Here is a 22,474-nt window from a genome sequence, read left to right on the forward strand (position 1 = left end):
CCAATTAAAGGAGATATGTAAAAATCTCCCAAAAATGGCTATACCCGTGGATGAAGATGATCTGGTGTTATTTACGGATGCCAGTGACGAATGATGGGCAGCAGTCCTTACTAAGATGACTCCGAATGGAGAAATATCATGCAGATACTGTAGCAGTATTTTTTCAGAATCTGAGGCTATCAGGTGGCATATCAATGAAAATGAATTTTATGCAGTTAAAAGGGCTTTCGAAAAATGGCCATTATTTTTACTTGCTAAAGAATTCACTTTGAAGGTTGATAACACTCAGGTAAAAGCTTTTCTAAGAAATAAGATTGAATCTAAACCTGAAAAGCTAGGTTATTAAGATGGCAAGCTTTATGTCAAAATTATATTTTTGATATTGTTATTATTAAATCTCATGAAAATATTCTTGCAGATTTCTTAACAAGAGATGGAAGGCAGTGACGTGGATTCCATCATAAAAATGCAGAGGCATCTCAGAGAACACCTTGGGTTGCTTCAAACCGAGTTCAACCAGCTTGTCATAAGTGTCGATATGGCGGGCAGGTTACAACAAGCTGATCGGATCAAAGTATCCAATCGAATCACAGGATGTATGCAAGCTAAAACTCAACTATGGGCTGCTATTCAAGGGCCAATTATGCGTGCCATAGAAAAACCATTGGTTTCTCAGAAACAAGAAATGCTAAAACCATTGGTTTTACAAGAACAAGAAATACAGCCACCGGTTGTAAAATAATATGTTGAGGATTCTAATACTAAAGAAAAAAGCGCTAATCTATCATCAGCTTTTGATGATCTAGATAAAGCAACAATCGACGAGGATAACTCATTAAGTCAACCCTCCGCCTCGGAGGTAAAAAAGGAAGAGATCAATCTTAGGCCCAACAATGACAAGGGAAAATCTAAGATTGATACTAACCCAGCTGTCATTTATCCATTTCAGGTTTATCAACAAAGATGGGAGAAATTAAATACAAGAAGTGAAATCAACCCAATCACTTGCAGCGTTGATGTTGCAGGAATATATCCAAGGGTTTGGCTAAAAAATAATGTCAATCCTAAGGATGTAAAGCTATGGTATGAATTTGGGGCTTTAGCCTCAGTTTATACAACTTCACCAGGCTTCCAGGAAATATCACAGCTACCAAAATGGATTCAGGAAGCAGTCCAAGAAACATGGGCAAATAATGATCATTTGTCCAGAGGAGATGTGCTCGAGTTATACTTCTTTAGTGCAGCCCCAGAACCAACAGGAAAATGATCACACGAGCTCTTTCATTTCATCAAGCTAAGGAGACCTGACATGAATAATCAAAGATTTATCAAGGATCCTATATCTGAAGAAATAACATTGGTGTCCACTATTGGAGAAAATGAAATTTCAACCAGAAGGACATGTGGTATTTGGGTTTGTCTCACCGAGATGGATAAGGTCAAGTTTTCGTTCAAATTTTATCAAAATTCTGTGAACGGATTATTCCTGTTAAACACAATGACAGGAAAAACTATGGATTTTGCGGAAGAACTCTTTGAAAAGAAGAGGAACTTTTTGTGGAACAACAAGCTGTCGGGGAGTAAAGAAACTCGCCGAAAATTTTGTAACATGTCTCATATCGGAAGATGGTCAGAGAATATCTGCCCAGAATGTCCAAACCAGAAGGAGCAAGAATTTGGAAAAACCTTCAAACCCCGAACGGATCGAAAAGATTTTTTCGAGACAAGCAAAGGTGGACAGGGACCACCAAAACCGCGTTTTCCCAGGGTCCCACTGCAAAATCAAAAGATTCCCCGACAACAATAAAGAAGGCATGTGAGGAGAATAAATTCAAAAGAAAAAGTCAAGCATGTGACTCCTCCACTAGTAAAAGATGTCATCAGGCATGTGACTCTCCCACTAGTAAAAGATGCCATCAATAATGACATAAAGAATTCAAGACAGCTGTAAGATTCTTTGAAGTTTCTCGGTGAAACAAGTGGAACTTCGACTATAAATACAGGATTTTGAGGAAGCTGAAGACATCGATCATTCCCTTTAGTTTTCTTACAAATAAAAATCATTGTAATATTTCTCTTTCTACAATTATATTAAGCTTCTGTAATTTTATGTATTCCAAGAACAAGGCTACTATGAGTAGCTAAACTAGTTATCTCCTCATTTTCAAAGGAGTTTGATTTATGTAATAATATGTTGTCTGAATAAATTTCCGAAGCTCTTCCCTATCATGTTATTTTATTTTTAAAATTAAGCTTTTACTATACGCCCTAAAGTAAAAAACGAAATAGGGTTGTGCTAGCTGCTGCTGAAAGAGTCTGTGTCAGGAACCATCGGTTGCGATCGCGTGGTTTGGTTGTGAGGAGCAACCTGTAAAAACCCGAAGGACATTACCCGTCAACAGTGTGGTCAAAGAGGTATTCTGCTTTAATTTACTGATGGAAGCATGATGGGATTAAGCCTTTAAATATTAAAAAGGGAAATAAAGGGTAAAATAGGCATTATTTAGTTTTAAGGACAAATTCAAGAAATTATTTAATGAATTAGGGATATATTTGGAACATAAAAAGTGAAAGGGATATAATATGAAAAATGGAAAAGATACAAGGATATATATATTTAGGAATTATCCCGAACTATTCAGTATACATTTTTAATATTGTACTGCTGATATGACAAATTATAGGTTTTTCGATCTACTATTAACGTAATAATCTTTAAGATATGTTGAACTAAACAATACATTTTGCATGTACGTGATATAATCATTCTAATTATTTGTTACGCCTTAAACGCACACAAATCTCGTGTGATGAGATTAATGTTTTTAATGCATTAACAAGTCTCATAATATTATGTTTTGATGATTACAAAACTCGGTTAATTGTTACTAACCATTTAAAGTGAGATTTTGCAGATTAGATTTATTGACAAATAAATTATGCAAGTTATTTTGAAGCTATCAATGCATTTATGAAGTCTCATATTGCTCATATAATGAACACAATGTTATGTGGATTCTATGAAACATTGTTATGAGGATATGAAGAAAGGGACAAGAAAAAGCCAAAGTATGGAGCAGCAACTTCCAAAAATTACAGGGCATTTTCTATGCTTTGAAATCCGATCTCCACCAATCATAATCTTGATGAGGAATTTTTACATGTACTGTCCAAATTTGAGATCAATCCAACGGCTAGATATGGAGTTATGATTTTTCCACAAAAGTTGTGCAGTACCTATTTCTGCAGAACTTGAAGCGAAGGATGAAGAATCAACTTCTGAAACTTACTGGACGTTCTTGAGACATTCAAATCAAATCTCCGATCAAAATCCATATCAGGATGTTTTCAAACTTATAGCAAAATTTCATATCAATCCAACGGCTAGATATGGAGCTATGATTTTTCCACAAAGGTTGCACAGTACCTATTTCTGCAGAACATGAAGCAAATGATGAAGAATCAAATTCAAAAATTAACTGGGAATGTTTGAGACATGCAAATCAAATCTCCACCGATCAGATTCCAATTTAGGATGTTTTACAACCTATGTCCAAATTTTAGATCAATCCAACAGATGGATATGGAGATATAAATTTTTCACATTTGTTGCACAGAACAAGTTCGAAAACTTGATGAAGCAAATTCCGAAAATTACTGGAAATGTTTGACTTGTAAAAATCATATCTCTACCGTTAAGAATGAAGATCCAGATGTTTTAAAGTTTCGGTTTAAATTTCAGATCAATCCAACGGTTAGATTATGAGATATGATTTTTCCACAAAATCCGTTCAGTGCTGGGAAAAAGTAGGCAGCGGCGCCGAACACTTTTTGTCACTCCTTGACTTCTCAACACATGCTCCATGCACTCAAATCAGATTCAAATCTTTTCCAACTATAAATAGAGGCCATCCAAGGTCATTTGGAGACATCCCAACTCATCTCTTCTCTCTTTTGCAAGCAATTTCTCACTATCAAAGTGTTTGTGTGATATATTTGAGAGTGTTTGTAAAAATAGTTTGTGAGTTGGCTGTGCTATTGTTGTAAACACTTGAGTGTGAAGCCAAGTGTGTTTTCTATCGTTGTAAGCACTTGAGTGTGAAGCCAAGTGTTTGTGTTGAGGCTATCCTTGGAGCCCTTAAGGCCAAGAGTATCGAGTTGTATCGGCGCGGTGATCGTGTCAAGTTTTACGGCTATCCTTGGAGCCATCAAGGCCAAGAAGTTGAAGTGCTAGTGAATCCTTGGTTAATCGATCTTAACCAAGAAGGAGAGACGTAGACGATTTATCGTGGAACTTCCATAAACATATCCTATCTCATTTATCGCTTTATTTCTTTTACGCATTTATTTACTGCATTTATTTTTGATTGCTTTAAGTCTTCCTCTTGCGTATTTGCTTAATCGCTTTAAATTGCTAAAGTTTCCAATAGAACCTAAATCCCCCCCCCCCCCCCCATTAGGTTCTAACAAGTGGTATCAAAGACACCTTTTTCAAAATATTTTCAAAAAGGCTCTATGGCAAATCTAGCGAGCGACTATGCTCAAGGGCAATCAACAAATCGTCCTCCTCTTTTCAATGGCATAAACTACGGGTATTGGAAAAATAGAATGTCCCTATACATCCAATCCGTAGACTATGACCTTTGGAAAGTAACCGTGAAAGGTCCCTATATACCTACGAAAGAGGTTGAGGAAGTCAAAATTCTTAAGGGAATGAACGACTTTTCAAAGGAGGATATGAAATTGATATCTCAAAATGCTAAAGCTATGAATATTCTTCATTGTTCCTTAGATATGAACGAGTACAACCGGATCTCAATGTGCTCATCCGCAAAAGAGATTTGGGACAAATTGGAGATATGCCACAAAGGGACCAATCAATTCAAGGAGACAAAGATCGATCTACTTCAACTCAAATACGAGACATTTGAGATGGAGGCTAGTGAGGATGTTGATACCATGTTTCGAAGGCTTTCTCAAATCATCAATGAGCTAGCCCAACTTGGAGAACAATATCCAACCAAGAAAGTGTGGAGGTGAGCTCTACGCGCCTTACCCAAGGAGTGAGATGCAAATAAGACGGCCATCATAGAATCCAACAAAGGCGACACCACTTCCTATAATCTTGATCAACTCCATGGGACTCTAAAAACCCATGAGTTGGAATTTTCTACAAGGAAGAAAATAAAGAAAGAAGATGAAAAGATCAAGGCAAAGGGGATTGTCTTATCTAGCCAAGTTGAAGATGATGATGATGAAGACATGGTGCTCTTCGCAAGGAAATTCAAAAGATTCATTCAAGGAAATAAATTCAAGAAGACAGACAAAGAAGTGACATGCTAAAACTGTCAACAATAAGGACATTATGCAAATAAATGCCCTCTTAAGAATAAAAATGACAAAGGCAAGAAGAAAGCACTCATAGCCACTTGGAGCGATAGCGATGACGACAATGAGAAAGCCAACATATGCCTCATGGCTAAGGATGATGACATCGTCTCCGACGACGATGACGAGGTACCTTCCTATGATGAACTATTGCATGCATATCAAATCATGTATGATATGACTAAATCTCTTAGAAAGGAAAATAAAAACCTTAAAAATGAATTAGAATCTAAGGAGCATGAAAACCTAAGATTAAAGGATAAAATAGCTCACTTAGAAAAATCATTTAACAAATTCAATGTTAGTAGCAATAAATTGAATAACTTACTAAGCATGCAAAAATGTAGCTTTGATAGAGGCGGTTTAGGGTATGAAAAGAAATCAATAGACTTTACTAGTCTCATTGCTAAAGCTAAAATGAGATCACCCCCTACATTCTCTTATTGTTGTAAAATTGGTCATGTTAGACATAAATGTAGATCTTTAAGATTTCAATATGATCAAAAGAGCTATATGAAATGGAGTCCTAAGAGTACTTAACAACTCATCAGTCAGCATTATGAGATCATGATATAAGGGAGTTCATCATAGACCGGTTTAAACTGCCTTGACTTGCAACTGGTCTTCCTGATGAACGCTGCTCTGTCCAAGGAAATAGGTTTTTAAAGAGGCCATGACCCTACCTACTACTGGGAGCACTCTTAGAAAGTATCGATTATGTTGCTATGAGAGACTGAACTCTTAGAAGTCTATTTTGTATCTCTCTTTTCTAACACTGTGGACCCAAAAGAACTAAAGGGTACCAAAATTAATTCTTGCAGGGAAATAGAAAAACTGTTCTTTCTAGCATATGGTATCTAGACAGTGGATGTTCTAGACATATGACTGGGAACAAAGATCTACTCCAATCCGTCAAACCAAAGGAGAAGGCAACTGTCACCTTTGGAGACAACAGCAAATGAGTAATTGAAGGAATCGGCTCAATAGGTATATCTAAATCTTGCTTGATTAATGATGTAATCCTAGTGAAAGGGCTTAAACATAATCTACTAAGCATAAGTCAATTGTGAGATAGAGGTTATGAAGTCAAATTCACTCCCCAACACTGCACTATATCACTCACGACTGACAAATGCATAAATTTCAAAGGATATAGAAGTGAAAATGTATACAAGGTTTCTTTAAATAATTTATCTTTATCAAATATCAAAAGCCTTGTATCCTTGAATGTTGATGACAACATTCTTTGGCATAGACGACTAGGTCATGTTGGTCCTATTACCATAGAAAAACTTTTTAAACTTGATTTAGTTGTTGGTATGCCAAAACTCAATTTAAAATTAGATTCGGTTTGTGATGCGTGTCAACTTGGCAAACACACAAGGAAATCTTTTAAAAGCAAAAATTTTGTATCAACTTCTATGCCCCTTGAACTTCTTCACCTAGATCTATGTGGTCCCTCGAGGAACGCTAGCCTAAGAAGGAAGCTTTATGCATTTGTCATTATGGATGATTTTTCACGTTTCACGTGGACACTGTATTTAGCCCACAAAAACGATGTCTTTGATTATTTTAAAACTTTTGTCAAACGAGTTGAGAATGAGAAAAATCTTTCAATAAAACAGATCCGTAGTGACCACGGAACTGAATTTCAAAATGAGAGTTTTACAAACTTTTGTGAAGAGAAAGACATCGGTCACAATTTTTCTTGTCATAGGACTCCTCAACAAAACGGGGTCGTTGAGAGGAAAAATAGGACACTTGTGGAGATTGCGAGGACCATGATATGTGAGAATTCTCTACCAAAATATTTTTGGGCTGAAGTAATGAACACTGTCTGTTACATCATCAATCGTGTATCAATAAGGTCAATTCTCAAGAAAACTCCATATGAATTATGGAGAGGGAGAAAGCCTAACATTTCATACTTTTGGGCCTTCGGATCAAAATGCTATATTCATAATAATGGTAAGGTCAACCTCGGTAAGTTTGATGCCAACTCCGACAAAGGCATCTTTTTCAAATATTCTACTTCAAGTAAGGCTTTTAGAGTATTTAATAAACGCACCTTACTTATTGAAGAATCTATGCATGTTATATTTGATGAATCTATGTCTATAGTCTCTCGTAATACTAACGATGATGTAGAACTTCTCGAAAAAGAGATGACTTCATCAAGCTTAAATGATATAGATGTTTCTGTTGAGGAAACACCACTTCCGAAGGATTGGACGCTTCACAAAGATCATCCTATGGATCTTATCATTGGAAGTCCTTCAAATGGAGTAACCACTCGCTCTTCTCTTAATAATATTTGCAATCATCTTGCTTTTGTTTCGCATGTTGAACCTAAGTGTATTGATGATGCTTTATTAGTTGATTCATGGATTATTGCTATGCAAGATGAATTAAATGAATTCAAGCGCAATGATGTTTGGAATCTTGTTCCTAGGCCGCATGATAGATCTATTATTGGTTCTAAATGGGTCTTTAGAAATAAACTTGACGAGCATGGTACTATCACTAGAAATAAAGCTAGGCTTGTAGCTAAAGGATATAGTCAAGAAAAAGACATTTATTATGATGAGACATATGCTCCTGTTGCCCGACTTGAATCTATTCACATGTTGCTTGCTTTTGCCTGTTCTAGAAATTTCAAGTTATTTCAAATGGATGTTAAGAGTGTCTTTCTTAATGGTGAATTGAAAGAAAAAGTTTATATTGAACAACCTGATGGCTTTGTTGATGCATTATTGTCTGATCATGTGTTTAGACTTAACAAAGCATTGTATGGTTTGAAACAAGCTCCTCGAGCTTGGTATAAAAAACTATCAACTTTCCTTCTCTCAAATGGTTTTTCGAGAGGAAATATTGACATTACTTTATTTACCAAAAATGTCAAAGATGATTTATTGATTGTGCAAATTTATGTTGATGACATAATTTTTGGTTCTACTAACGAAACTCTCTGTCAAGATTTCTCCAAGCTTATGCAGGAACACTTTGAGATGAGCATGATGGGGGAACTTAACTATTTCCTTGGATTGCAAATCAAACAGTGCAAAGATGGGTTCTTTGTGAACCAAAGCAAATACATCAAGGAGATTCTGAAGAATTTTGGGATGGAGAACACAAAATCATCATCCACACCGATGAGCACAAAAATCAGACTCGATAAGGATAAAAATGGTAAATCTGTAGATCAATCTTCCTTCCGTAGTATGATTGGCTCCTTATTATATGCTACTGCTAGTAGACCGGACATTATGTTTAGTGTTTGCTTGTGTGCACGATTTCAATCATGTCCAAAGGAATCACATTTGTTCGCCTTAAAAAGCATTTTCAAATATCTTTCAAATACTCCAAATCTCGGCTTGTGGTATTCGAAAAATTCTTTCTTTGATTTAAAAACTTACTGTGATGCCGACTTTGTTGGATATAAGGTGGACAGGAAAAGCACTAATGGAACCTGTTTCTTTTTAGGAAACTGTTTAGTTTCTTGGTTTTCCAAAAAGCAAAATTATGTTGCGTTTTCAACGACCGAAGCCGAATGTATGGCTGCCGGTAGTTGTTGTGCGCAAATTCTTTGGATGAAGCATCAATTGCTTGACTATGATGTATCTTTTTCAAAAATTCCTATTTTTTGTGACAATACTAGCGGGAGAGGGAGAAAGCCTAAAATTTCATACTTTCTTGCCTTTGGATCAAAATGCTATATTCATAATAATGGTAAGGACAACCTCGGTAAGTTTGATGCCAAGTCCGACAAAGGCATCTTTCTCGGATATTCTACTTCAAGTAAGGCTTTTAGAGTATTTAATAAACGTACCTTACTTGTTAAAGAATCTATGCATGTTATATTTGATGAATCTATGTCTATAGTCTCTCGTAATACTAACGATGATGTAGAACTTCTCGAAGAAGAGATGACTTCATCAAGCTTAAATGATATAGATGTTTCTGTTGAGGAAACACCACTTCCGAAGGATTGGACGCTTCACAAAGATCATCCTATGGATCTTATCATTGGAAGTTCTTCAAATGGAGTAACCACTCGCTTTTCTCTTAATAATATTTGCAATCATCTTGCTTTTGTTTCGCATGTTGAACCTAAGTGTATTGATGATGCTTTATTAGATGATTCATGGATTATTGCTATGCAAGATGAATTAAATGAATTCAAGCGCAATGATGTTTGGAATCTTGTTCCTAGGCCGCATGATAGATCTATTATTGGTTCTAAATGGGTCTTTAGGAATAAACTTGACGAGCATGGTACTATCACTAGAAATAAAGCTAGGCTTATAGCTAAATGATATAGTCAAGAAGAAGGCATTGATTATGATGAGACATATGCTCCTGTTGCCCGACTTGAATCTATTCGCATGTTGCTTGCTTTTGCCTGTTCTAGAAATTTCAAGTTATTTCAAATGGATGTTAAGAGTGTCTTTCTTAATGGTGAATTGAAAGAAGAAGTTTATATTGAACAACCTGATGGCTTTGTTGATGCATTATTGTCTGATCATGTGTTTAGACTTAACAAAGCATTGTATGGTTTGAAACAAGCTCTTCGAGCTTTGTATGAAAAACTATCAACTTTTCTTCTCTCAAATGGTTTTTCAAGAGGAAAGATTGACATTACTTTATTTACCAAAAATGTCAAAGATGATTTATTGATTGTGCAAATTTATGTTGATGACATAATTTTTGGTTCTACTAACGAAACTCTTTGTCAAGATTTCTCCAAGCTTATGCAGGAACACTTTGAGATGAGCATGATGGGGGAACTTAACTATTTCCTCGGATTGCAAATCAAACAGTGCAAGGATGAGTTATTTGTGAACCAAAGCAAATACATCAAGGAGATTCTGAAGAATTTTGGGATGGAGAACACAAAATCATCATCCACACCGATGAGCACAGCAATCAGACTCGACAAGGATGAAAATGGTAAATCTGTAGATCAATCTTCCTTTTGTAGTATGATTGGTTCCTTATTATATGCTACTGCTAGTAGACCGGACATTATGTTTAGTGTTTGCTTGTGTGCACGATTTCAATCATGTCCAAAAGAATCACATTTGTTCGCCTTAAAAAGCATTTTCAAATATCTTTCAAATACTCCAAATCTCGGCTTGTGGTATTCAAAAAATTATTTCTTTGATTTAAAAACTTACTGTGATGCCGACTTTGGTGGATATAAGGTGGACAGAAAAAGCACTAATGGAACCTGTTTCTTTTTAGAAAACTGTTTAGTTTCTTGATTTTCCAAAAAGCAAAATTGTGTTGCGTTGTCAACGACCGAAGCCGAATATATGGCTGCCGGTAGTTGTTGTGCGCAAATTCTTTGGATGAAGCATCAATTGCTTGACTATGGTGTATCTTTTTCAAAAATTCCTATTTTTTGTGACAATACTAGCGCCATATGTCTTACAAAGAATCCAATTCAGCATTCGCGCATTAAACATATTGACATTCGTCATCATTTTATTCGTGACCACATCGAACGAAATGAAGTTGAACTTCAATATGTTGACACGACAAATCAAATTGCCGATATTTTTACAAAACCACTAGATGAAAATACTTTTATTCGTTTGCGTGGTGAACTTGGCATGATTAAGTTGTAATCGCTTGTAGACATATTTTAAATGTAATGTCATATTAAGGGGGAGATTAATAATAAATTCGAGCAACTAAATTTTGGATAATACAAATTAATTGTATTTATTCAAAATTATAAAGCTCACATTTTATGTGAAATTTATGTGTTGCATTTTAGAAATCATATTTCAATTCTCTTGTTTTGCATTTACTTTTTCAGTCTTTTTGATTATCACAAAAAGGGGGAGAATTAGTTTGGTTAAATACTTTAACTAAGGGAGAGAATTAGTTATTAGATGCTATAACTAAGGGGGAGAATTAGATGCTTAAATGAAGATATAATGGGGAGAATAAAATTGGTTATTTGATAAACAAACTCTTCTTAACTAATTGTTTAATTTAGGGGGAGTTTTATTCATGCAATTTTATTGTGCAAATTTAAATTGTTTATTTAACATTGTACATTTATTTCTCCTATTTAACCAAGTTTTGTGATCATCAAAAAGGGGGAGATTGTTACGCCTTAAACGCATACAAATCTCGTGTGATGATATTAATGTTTTTAATGCATTAACAAGTCTCATAATATTATGTTTTGATGATTACAAAACTTGGTTAATTGTTACTAACCATTTAAAGTGAGATTTTGCAGATTAGATTTATTGACAAATAAATTATTGAAAGTTATTTTGAAGCTATCAATGTATTTATGAAGTCTAATATTGCTCATATAATGAACACAATGTTATGTGGATGCCATGAAACATTGTTATGAGGATATGAAGAAAGGGACAAGAAGAAGCCAAAGTATAGAGAAGAAACTTCCAAACATTATAGGGCATTTTTTATGATTGAAATCCAATCTCCACCGGTCATAATCTTGCTGAGGAACTTTTACATGTACTGTCCAAATTTGAGAGCAATCCAACGGCTAGATATGGAGCTATGATTTTTCCACAAAAGTTGTGCAGTACCTATTTCTGCAGAACTTGAAGCGAAGGATGAAGAATCAATTTCTGAAAATTATTGGACGTTCTTGAGACATCCAAACCACATCTCCACCAATAAAAATCAATATCAGGATGTTTTCAAACTTACAGCAAAATTTCATATCAATCCAACGGCTAGATATGGAGTTATGATTTTTCCACAAAGGTTGCACAACACCTATTTCTGCAGAACATGAAGCAAATGATGAAGAATCAAATTCAAAAAATAACTGGGAATTCTTGAGAGATCCAAATCAAATCTCCACCTATCAGATTCAAATATAGGATGTTTTACAACCTATGTCCAAATTTCAGATCAATCCAACGGATGGATATGGAGATATAAATTTTTCACATTTGTTGCACAGAACAAGTTTGAAAACTTGATGAAGCGACTTCCGAAAATTACTGGAAATGTTGGACTTGTTAAAATCAAATCTCTACCATTCAGAATGAATATCCAGATGTTTGAAAGCTTCGGTTTAAATTTCAGATCAAGCCAACGGTTAGATTATGAGATATTATTTTTCCACAAACTCCGCTCATTGCTGGGAAAAAGTAGGCAGCGGCGCCGAACACTTTTTGTCACTCCTTGACTTCTCAACACATGCTCCATGCACTCAAATCAGATTCAAATCTTTGCCAACTATAAATAGAGGCCATCCAAGGTCATTTGGAGACATCCCAACTCATCTCTTCTCTCCTTTGCAAGCAATTTCTCACTATCAAAGTGTTTGTGTGATATATTTGAGAGTGTTTATAAAAATAGTTTGTGAGTTGGTTGTGCTATTGTTGTAAACACTTGAGTGTGAAGCCAAGTGTGTTGTGCTATCGTTGTAAGCACTTGAGTGTGAAGCCAAGTGTTTGTGTTGAGGCTATCCTTGGAGCCCTTAAGGCCAAGAGTATCGAGTTGTATCGGCGCGGTGATCGTGTAAAGTTTTACGGCTATCCTTGGAGCCATCAAGGCCAAGAAGTTGAAGTGCTAGTGAATCCTTGGTTAATCGATCTTAACCAAGAAGGGAAGACGTAGACGATTTATCGTCCAACTTTCATAAACATATCCTATCTCATTTATCGTTTTATTTTTTTTACGCATTAATTTACCGCATTTATTTTTAATTGTTTTAAGTCTTCCGCTTGCGTATTTGCATAATCGCTTTAAATTGCTAAAGTTGCCAATAGAACCTAAATCTCCCCAATTAGGTTCTAACATTATTTATTAAGTTTGGTGAGTTAATTCCTGTATATTTTTTTCTAACCATTCTAATTAAGTTAATTATAATATTATTAAAAATGAATTAAATATGATATGAGAATTATTAAGAATATTTTTTATAATTATAAATATGAAAAATCAAACACAATGATCTATTGCATTAAATAAAGATATAAAACAATAACAATTTAATAATAAAATGCAAATTTAATTATACAAATAATCATATGATAAAATCTTAGTGTAAATGAATTTTTTAAGTCAAGTTTATTGAACCTAAATGTGTGAAGGACAATTTTGGGATTAGGAAAAAAAATTCACCAACATTTTAGTTACTATTAGGGGCTCTTAATTACTTTATTAATAAGTATTCACAAAAAATATATATATCTTATAAAGTGAGTATCATATTTGTAAATAAAATAATATCAAAGAGCACAAAGTGAGCTTTTAATGGCTAGAAAAGAGAAAACGGTATAAAATGACTATTTTGCTCAATAATTTTGGTTTTATTGAAAATTAAAAGTTAGGATATAATGGTAATTTCAAATCAAGTTTCACCAATTAATTGAAAGTTTGTTAATTAGAGGGTTTCTACTTTAATAATATAGTAAGATAAGTATATACAATAGTGTATATATTTGATCCGTAATAAATAAGATGAGAAGGAAATTAAATATTTTTTTAAAAAAAAATTGAAATTAAAGTTATCGATTTTTCAAATTTAAATGATAGGACATAATTAAGAAATAGGATGCAAGGAGAGTTGTAAATTTATGTAGCGTTTGACTAAACTTATTAAAAAGAGCTTATAAGCTCCTAAAATTTAAAAGCTATTCAATGAGCTTATAAGCTGTTAGAACTTATTTTAAAAATAAGCTGTTAAAGTGTTTGGGTAAACTTATTTTAAACAACTTAAAGATGTTGATATGTTTGGTATTATAAGATCTTTTTTATTGTCAAAATTACCAAAAAATGTATAATGCTATGAAGATAATGTTTTGATCGAGTTATAAATATACGAAAATAATTTTAGAATAAACCTGTATTAAAAAATAAAACTATTTTAATATTTTAATTTATAAAAAATTATATTATTTGGAAATTTTTTTAAAATAATATTTAATATTTAATGAGTAAAAAATATGATGGAGATTTATAAAAATATTCCAAGATATTTTGGAGAGATTGAAATGTTATTTTTTCAAAAAAAGTAAGGTGTGACCAAACAAAATTTAAGAGCTTTAAATTAGATAGTTGACGATCCATGTGGATGATTCTACAATTAAATATTGTTCTTGACTTTAAAGCATGAACGCAGCTACAAGAAATTTTGATATTAATAAACTTCAACGCCACCCCAACGCACGCAAATACAGAGAATAGAAAGAAACAAATAAAGCCAATCGATCGAGTATATTATTATATTCTAACTATGAAAAAGTTGGTGAAGTATTACTTGTCGTCCCTACTTTTGACCATTAATATTATTATGATTATTTACAATATTCCCGCGGGTTCCAGCCCTCCAGAAGATCCCATAAAATGCAGTAGTAGTAATGGCAACACCAACTGCACCATCACAAACTCCATAGGCACATTCCCCGACAGGACAACATGCCGAGCCGCCAAAGCCATCTTCCCCAGATCGGAAGCGGAGCTAGTATCCGCTGTTGCCAATGCCACCATAGAAAGGCGAAAAATCAAAGTCACCACACGATACTCACACAGCATCCCCAAGCTGGTGTGTCCGGATGGGGAAGATGGGATTCTCATCAGCACCAAATACCTGAATCGCATTCTGGAAGTCGACGTTCCGGGTCTGAGTATGACGGTGGAGAGTGGGATGACCCTGAGGCAGGTCACGGAGGAAGCGGCTATGCGAGGGATGGCGCTGCCTTATTCGCCATACTGGTGGGGGTTGACCGTCGGCGGTATGATGGCTACGGGGGCACACGGAAGCTCGCTGTGGGGTGCGGGGAGTCAGCTTCACGATTATGTGACCCACCTCAGGATCGTGACTCCGGCTGAGCCGAGTGAAGGCTTCGCCAAAGTGCGTACGCTGGAAAATGGAGACACGGAGATGGATGCAGTCAAAGTTTCTCTTGGAGTTCTAGGAGTTATTTCACAGGTATATATATATAGACCAATATGCATGTATATATATATGCATGAGAGCTGGGTGGTTTATTTATTTATTTATTAAATATTAATGATGAGTACCACTATATAGGTGAGCTTGAAATTGCAACCACAATTCAAGCGCTCGGTGACATTTGTGACAAAGAGTGATTGGGACCTTGGAGACGAAGCAGTGAGGTTCGGGAGGCAACATGAATTTGGGGATTTAATTTGGTACCCCAGCCAAAACAAGGTTGTTTATCGCGTAGACGATAGGCTCTCTTCCAACGTCTCCTCCGCCAAAGGCCTCAATGATTTCCAAGGATTTCGATCCACAACCTCACTCCTCGCTGCCGCTATAAGATATTCAGGCAATTTTTAACAACTACTACATGCACCATCCATATATTTAATTTTACTAATTAAATGATCACTTCAATATATATATCTTCACGTAGTCGTCTATTAATTCCGGATTTAATTAATTGAATTATGTACCAGGCTTTCTAATATTCATATATGCATGTTGCTTAAACAGAAGAAACTCAGGAATTCCTCGGTGATGTTCAAGGAAAATGTCTAAATGGCATACTCACCACATCAACCTTAAAAACATTTGCATATGGTTACACTAATAACGGTATTATTAATTATTTTGGTGCAATATATATCTCAAATTTTCAACTTTAGAATATTATTGTACATATGATTAATTTGCGTGCATGTAGTAAAATTATACAATATGGACTGATAACAGGAATCTTGTTCACCGGATACCCGATTATCGGGGATCAGAATCGCATTCAAGCGTCGGGATCTTGCCTCGACAGCTTTGAGGACGCAAGGATCACAATATGCCCATGGGATCATCGCGTGAAGGGCCTTTTTTATCACCAAACGACATTCACTGTCGCCCTGTCACGAGTCAAGGATTTCATCGAGGACGTTCAGAAGATCGTAGCACTCGAGCCCAAGTCCTTGTGTGGCTTGGATCTATACAATGGAATACTCATGAGATATGTCACTTATTCAAGTGCATATCTGGGAAAACAAGAAGATGGCCTCGACTTTGACATCACGTATTACCGAAGTAAGGACCCTTTGACACCCAGGCTCTATGGGAACATACTTGAAGAGATAGAGCAAATGGCATTGTTCAAATACAACGCCTTGCCACATTGGGGAAAGAATAGGAACGTAGCTTTTCGAGGGGTGATTGGTAAGTACGACAAGGCCTCGGAATTTCTCAAGGTGAAGCAACTTTATGATCCATTGGGGCTTTTTTCGAGTGAATGGACGGACCAAATTCTTGGGTTAAAGGATGGATTGAGCATCTTTAAAGAAGGGTGTGCACTCGAGGGATTGTGTATTTGCTCTCAAGATATTCATTGCTCCCCCGGAAAGAGATATTTTTGTCGGCCCGGAAAGTATTATCAAGATGCAAGAGTCTGTGCTCTCCAACCTAATAAGTTGGCATCAAAACTTGAGTAGGAACTTTTGTGGTGTTTAGTATATTAAGGATTTGGATTTTAAGCAATATTTGTACGTCTAAAAAAATCTATTGCGATCAATAATTTCGTATCCAATAAATTACCTCGAATCACTAATCAACGGACCAAATTATTCAATAAACCGAACCGGATGATCCCAAAGTATTTCTCTGTATCAAAGAAAAAAGGTGAGATGACTCCGCCCGAAAACGAAGCCAGTCCGACGCATAAGTGAAAATAGGATTCGATAGAAGAGGTATTGAAATTGCAAGATATGAAAACATGTAAAAGACATATATGATATGTGAAGAGACGGATTGAAAGCGTGTAAACGTATTGTAGTAACATGATTTCTGTTTAAGTTAATCTATTGCCTAAACATGTTTAATTGGTAAAACCATGATTAAGGAATCCTCATTTTGGTTTAATGAGTGAAAAATCGGATTCAGGACGATCATAATTGGTCCAGAGGACCCCAAGGGTACGAGTAGTTCGGAAGCTCAGAACGAGTTCAGAAGTAGATGGTGAAGGTCTCAGATATACCGAGCTGCTTGGAATTTCCGAACTGCATACCAGAAGGTTCGATCCCCCTCCAAAAAATAGTTATGAGTTTTCTCATTAGTGATTTGTATTGACCCGCATCAAGAATTAATGATTAAGTGATAATTAATCATATGAACATGTTTAGATTAAGTAAAACATGATTAAAAGATTTCTTAACAGGTTTAAGGAGTTCAAAAATGGATTCAGACCACTAAAAATATCCGGAAAAGGGTTCCGAGTCTTTGGAGGGATCGGAGGCTCCGAACAGGGTTCGGGAGGTCCGAACTAAGGTCGGAGCCAATGACCCTAGATCGGAAGCTCTGTTGAGTTCGGAGGCTCCGAAATCAGATCGAATGCTCCGATCAGTTGCATGGACAGCTGTCCAAATATTATGTCATCCATGACGTCAGGGTTCGAAAGCTTCAAAGGGAGATCGGAGGCTCCGAATAGCTGTCGGCAGGCGTCCTCTAGAAGTTAGACACGTGGTTGGCTGAAGGAGTCTAGACGTAGGGATCGGACGCTCCGATCAGGATCGGAGGCTCCGAACATGTGATCGGACGGTCCGAACGCTATCTATAAATAGGGGTGCCGAGATCATTTGTGAAGTGCACCATTCCTTTTTTCCTCTCCTCTTCTAGTTAGTCTTTTAGCTTTTTAGGGGCTTTCTATGCGTCCTACTGAAGTGCCGGAAGTGGCTAGGCGCTACGTGACTAGTAGCGGAGCTGTGCCTAAGTTTTGGTACTATCGCCATCAGCGGGCTGACGACGGACGATGGTATAGCTTTGGATTCCCAAAAATATTTAGGAGTATACAATATCTTAGTTAAGGCTTTTAAAGCTTAAATAATGATGAATGAGTATTTTTCATTGTAGAGCTGATGATAGACTTGGAACCTAGAGTGGGACTTCTAGGACTGCTTAGTAAGGTAAGTTATTAAGTACTGACTTAGATGACCATCATGATATATGATATATGTGTTGAATTGTATGTGCTATGTGTTTACCATGTTTTACTCCTTTAGCACATGAATGGTTTTATATACGGGACTTCATCTCGTGAGAGATGAGTCATGACAGTTTCCATATGCGATGAGTATCTCCTTATGGATTCGGGTCAGGTTTCGGGGAGGCTCAGCCCCCGGTTTTGCTATCACTGGGAGCGACCGTGACAGCGGAGTAGACGCTACAGTGATAGGAGAATATACGAGTACCCCTCGGGCTAGCTATCTATCACAGTACTGTGTATTCATTGGCGCCTCTGAGCAGACTATTTTACCAAGGTTTTAAATCCATTTACTTGCTTCATATATGTTTATATATCATTGCTTATGTACTAAGCGTAGTCGCTCACCTCTAGTATTTTTAGATGCAGATAGTGCGCCTAGTGACTTGGAGATAGTCGATGATCAAAGAGGACAATAGGGTAAGCTGTAGGCTCTATTGCTTTTAATAGTTAGTCGATTGGGTTGTATATCGAATTTATTTCACCGGTTGTATTCTGTCGATCATCATTTATTTAAGCTTTTTGCAGTGTATTCTGATTAGTGTTAATTGCATGATTAATTCTGCTCTAATTATCTGATTAGTAGTGGATCCGAGTTGGGTCGTCTTATTTATTGGTATCAGAGCGCATGCAAAGAGACTTTTGGGACATAGTAATGAGAATTTGGGTTGTTCTTGTAGGAATGATGAAACCATAAAAGAGATGATGATAAGGAAAATAGGATGCCCAAAGACTATAATCATCGACTGGATTTTTAAAGATTTGGCTTATGGGATTCTAGCAAGTTCGGACAGGAGCGAAGGATCGCGTCCGAGTTATCAAGATTTTGACTCATGTGGATCCTAGCTGTGGATCGAGTACCAGATGTCAAAGGCAGTGACAGACGATTGGTTGGGTCACACTTGATGCTTGCGTTTATGTCGTTAGGCCATAATGACTAGGGGTGGATTTTCGTTATACCGTATCAAAAATATCGATATGAAAAAAATTCATATCGATACCGATGCTGAAATTTTGATATAAAAAAAATCCATATTAATACCGTATAGATACCGAAAAAAAAATTTGTATACTGAAAAAATGTCTGTATATCGAAAACATTTCGGTTCGATCTGTCGAAAACTCGGTATTTTGGATTCGGTATGCCAGCCCTAATAATGACACAACTCTGAAGATTCTCCACAAGAAGTTGGAGAAATTGTCATAAGGACCTTGACCAGGGAATGCTTCGAGTAATCAAGGCATGACTGGTAAATTGCGTAAGGTCTTTAAATTCAGGTAGAAGTTAATCCTCTCAGTATGCTTGTGTCGATGCTTTCGGCAGGAAGACGGGAAACTTCATGTTCAAGACATGTGATGGATGCAAACAGATTATATCTTGTGCAGAGGAGGTCTGCTGACATGCACTGATGGAAAGCATAGCTGGAAGACTAGTAAAGGAGGTTTTTGCAGGAGATCGTGCGAAGGAGTTTGGCCAGTATGCTAGCATTGATGCTTCGACAGATGAGAAGCTTCATACTCAAGATTAAGATGTGCATTACAAACCGAACATGTTTAAATACTTTATTAAGATTGATTGTAAAACAGTATTTCAGTTGTAAGTATTGGGATCATCGCGTGAAGGGCCTTTTTTTTTTTATCACCAAACGACATTCACTGTCGCCCTGTCACGAGTCAAGAATTTCATCGAGGACGTTCAAAAGATCGTAGCACTCGAGCCCAAGTACTTGTGTGACTTGGATCTATAAAATGGAACCCATGAGATATGTCACTTATTCAAGTGCATATCTGGGAAAACAAGAAGATGGACTCAACTTTGACATCGCGTATTACCGAAGTAAGGACCCTTTGACACCCAGGCTCTATGGGAACATACTTTAAGAGATAGAGCAAATGGAATTGTTCAAATACAACGCCTTGCCACATTGGGGAAAGAATAGGAACGTAGCTTTTCGAGGGGTGATTGGTAAGTACGACAAGGCCTCGGAATTTCTCAAGGTGAAGCAACTTTATGATCCATTGGGGCTTTTTTTGATTGAATGGACGGACCAAATTCTTGGGTTAAAGGATGGATTGAGCATGTTTAAAGAAGGGTGTGCACTCGAGGGATTGTGTATTTGCTCTCAAGATATTCATTGCTCCCCCGGAAAGAGATATTTTTGTCGGCCCGGAAAGTATTATCAAGATGCAAGTGTCTGTGCTCTCCAACCTAATAAGTTGGCATCAAAACTAGAGTAGGAACTTTTGTGGTGTTAGTATATTAAGGATTTGGATTTTAAGCAATATTTGTACGTCTAAAAGAATCTATTGCGATCAATAGTTTCGGATCCAATAAATTACCTCGAATCACTAATCAACGGACCAAATTCTTCAATAAACCGAACCGGATGATCCCAAAGTATTTCTCGGTATCAAAGAAAAAAGGTGAGATGACTCCGCCCGAAAACGAAGCTAGTCCGACGCATATGTAAGAATAGGATTCGATAGAAGAGGTATTGAAATTGCAAGATATGAAAACGTGTAAAAGGCATATATGATATGTGAAGAGAAAGCGTGTAAAAACGTATTGTAGTAACACGATTTCTATTTAAGTTAATCTACTGCCTAAACATGTTTAATTGGTAAAACAATGATTAAGGAATCCTCATTTTGGTTTAATGAGTGAAAATTCGGATTCAGGACGATCATAAACGGTCCGGAGGACCTCAAGGGTACGAGTAGTTTGGAAGCTCCGAACGAGTTCAGAAGTAGATGGTGAAGATCAGATATACCGAGCTGCTTGGACTTTTCGAGCTAAATATCAGAAGGTTCAATCTCCCTCCGACAAATAGTTATGAGTTTTCTTATTAGTGATTTGTAGTGACACTGTGACGCCCAGGGCTGAGGAGGCGAGGAGTGATCGCCGGTGCAAAGAGGTTGCACGGACAATGAGCGACTCCTGGTAGGCTTCTAGGCGGAGGGAGACATGAATGAACCTATCCTGCCGGAATGAGAGGAATTCTTAGACTGTATAGGTATGGGACTGCATAGTTGAGGAGAGTTTAAAAGATTTCATATCATATGTACTACTCATATCAAGAAGGTGCATCTTCTTTTTGGGAGCTCATCATATAAGAACTCCAAAGTTAAGCGTGCTTGACTTGGGAAAATTATAGGATGGGTGACCCCGTGAGAATTTTCTCAGGGTGCGTGTGAGTGAGGACATAAGCACGCTGAAGAAACCCATCTTGATACAGTGGGTCGTTAAAAATGGTATCAGAGACGACCTCTCTTAGTACGGTATGGTTCGGGGACGAACCAAGCGGAAGCTGGTGGGCATGTGACGCCCGAGGCTAAGGAGGCGAGGAATGATCGCCGGTGCCAAGAGGTTGCACGGACAATGAGCGGCTCCTGTTAGGCTAGGCGGAAGGAGACATGAATGAACCGATCCTGCTGGAATGAGAGAGATTCTGAGACTGCGTAGGTATGGGACTGCATAGTTGAGGAGAGTTTTAAAGATTTCATATGTACTATTCATATCAAGAAGGTGCATTTTCTTTTTGGGAGCTCATCATATAAGAACTCTAAAGTTAAGCGTGCTTGACTTGGGGAAATTATAGGATGGATGACCCCCTAGAAAGTTTCTCAGGGTGCGTGTGAGTGATGACATAAGCACGTTGAAAAGACCCGTCTTGATACAGTGGGTCGTTACAGACCCGTATCCAAAATTAATGATTAAGTGATAATTAATCATGTGATCATGTTTAGATTAAGTAAAACATGATTAAGAGATTTCTTAACGGGTCCAAGGAGTTCAAAAATGGATTCAGAGCTCTAAAAATAACCAAAAAGGGTTCCGAGTCTTTGGATGGATCGGAGACTCCGAACAGGGTTCGGGAGGTCCGAACTAAGGTCGGAGCCAATGACCCAAGATCAGAAGCTCTGTTGAGTTCGGAGGCTCCGAACTCAGATCGAACATCTCTATCAGTTGCATGGCCAGTTCTCCAAATATTTTGTCATCAATGACATCAGGGTTTGGACGCTCCGAAAGGAGATCGGAGGCCCCGAACAGCTGTCGGCAGGCGTCCTCTAGAAGTTAGACACGTGGTTGGCTGAGGGAGTTTGGACATAGGGATCGGAGG

The 22,474-nt window shown here is 36.9% G+C and overlaps 2 protein-coding genes across 2 annotated transcripts; both read left to right on the top strand.

Annotated features, from left to right (window-relative positions):
- The first annotated feature begins 11,409 nt into the window (after positions 1-11,409).
- On the top strand, positions 11,410-16,809 carry LOC140878787 (probable L-gulonolactone oxidase 6). The gene is made up of 5 exons (XM_073282406.1): positions 11,410-11,458; positions 14,709-15,328; positions 15,431-15,689; positions 15,857-15,958; positions 16,076-16,809. The coding sequence occupies exons 1-5, from the start codon at positions 11,410-11,412 to the stop codon at positions 16,807-16,809; spliced, it is 1,764 nt and encodes a 587-aa protein (XP_073138507.1).
- A 2,787-nt stretch (positions 16,810-19,596) lies between these two features.
- Positions 19,597-20,591, top strand: LOC140878788 (L-gulonolactone oxidase 2). The gene is given in 5 exon segments (XM_073282407.1): positions 19,597-19,631; positions 19,678-19,744; positions 19,941-19,991; positions 19,994-20,109; positions 20,111-20,591. Coding segments are annotated over 5 exon segments (750 nt in total).
- The last annotated feature ends 1,883 nt before the right edge of the window (positions 20,592-22,474 follow it).

Source organism: Henckelia pumila, chromosome 2 (genome assembly GCF_033568475.1).
Source record: "Henckelia pumila isolate YLH828 chromosome 2, ASM3356847v2, whole genome shotgun sequence".
Taxonomy (NCBI): Eukaryota; Viridiplantae; Streptophyta; class Magnoliopsida; order Lamiales; family Gesneriaceae; genus Henckelia; species Henckelia pumila.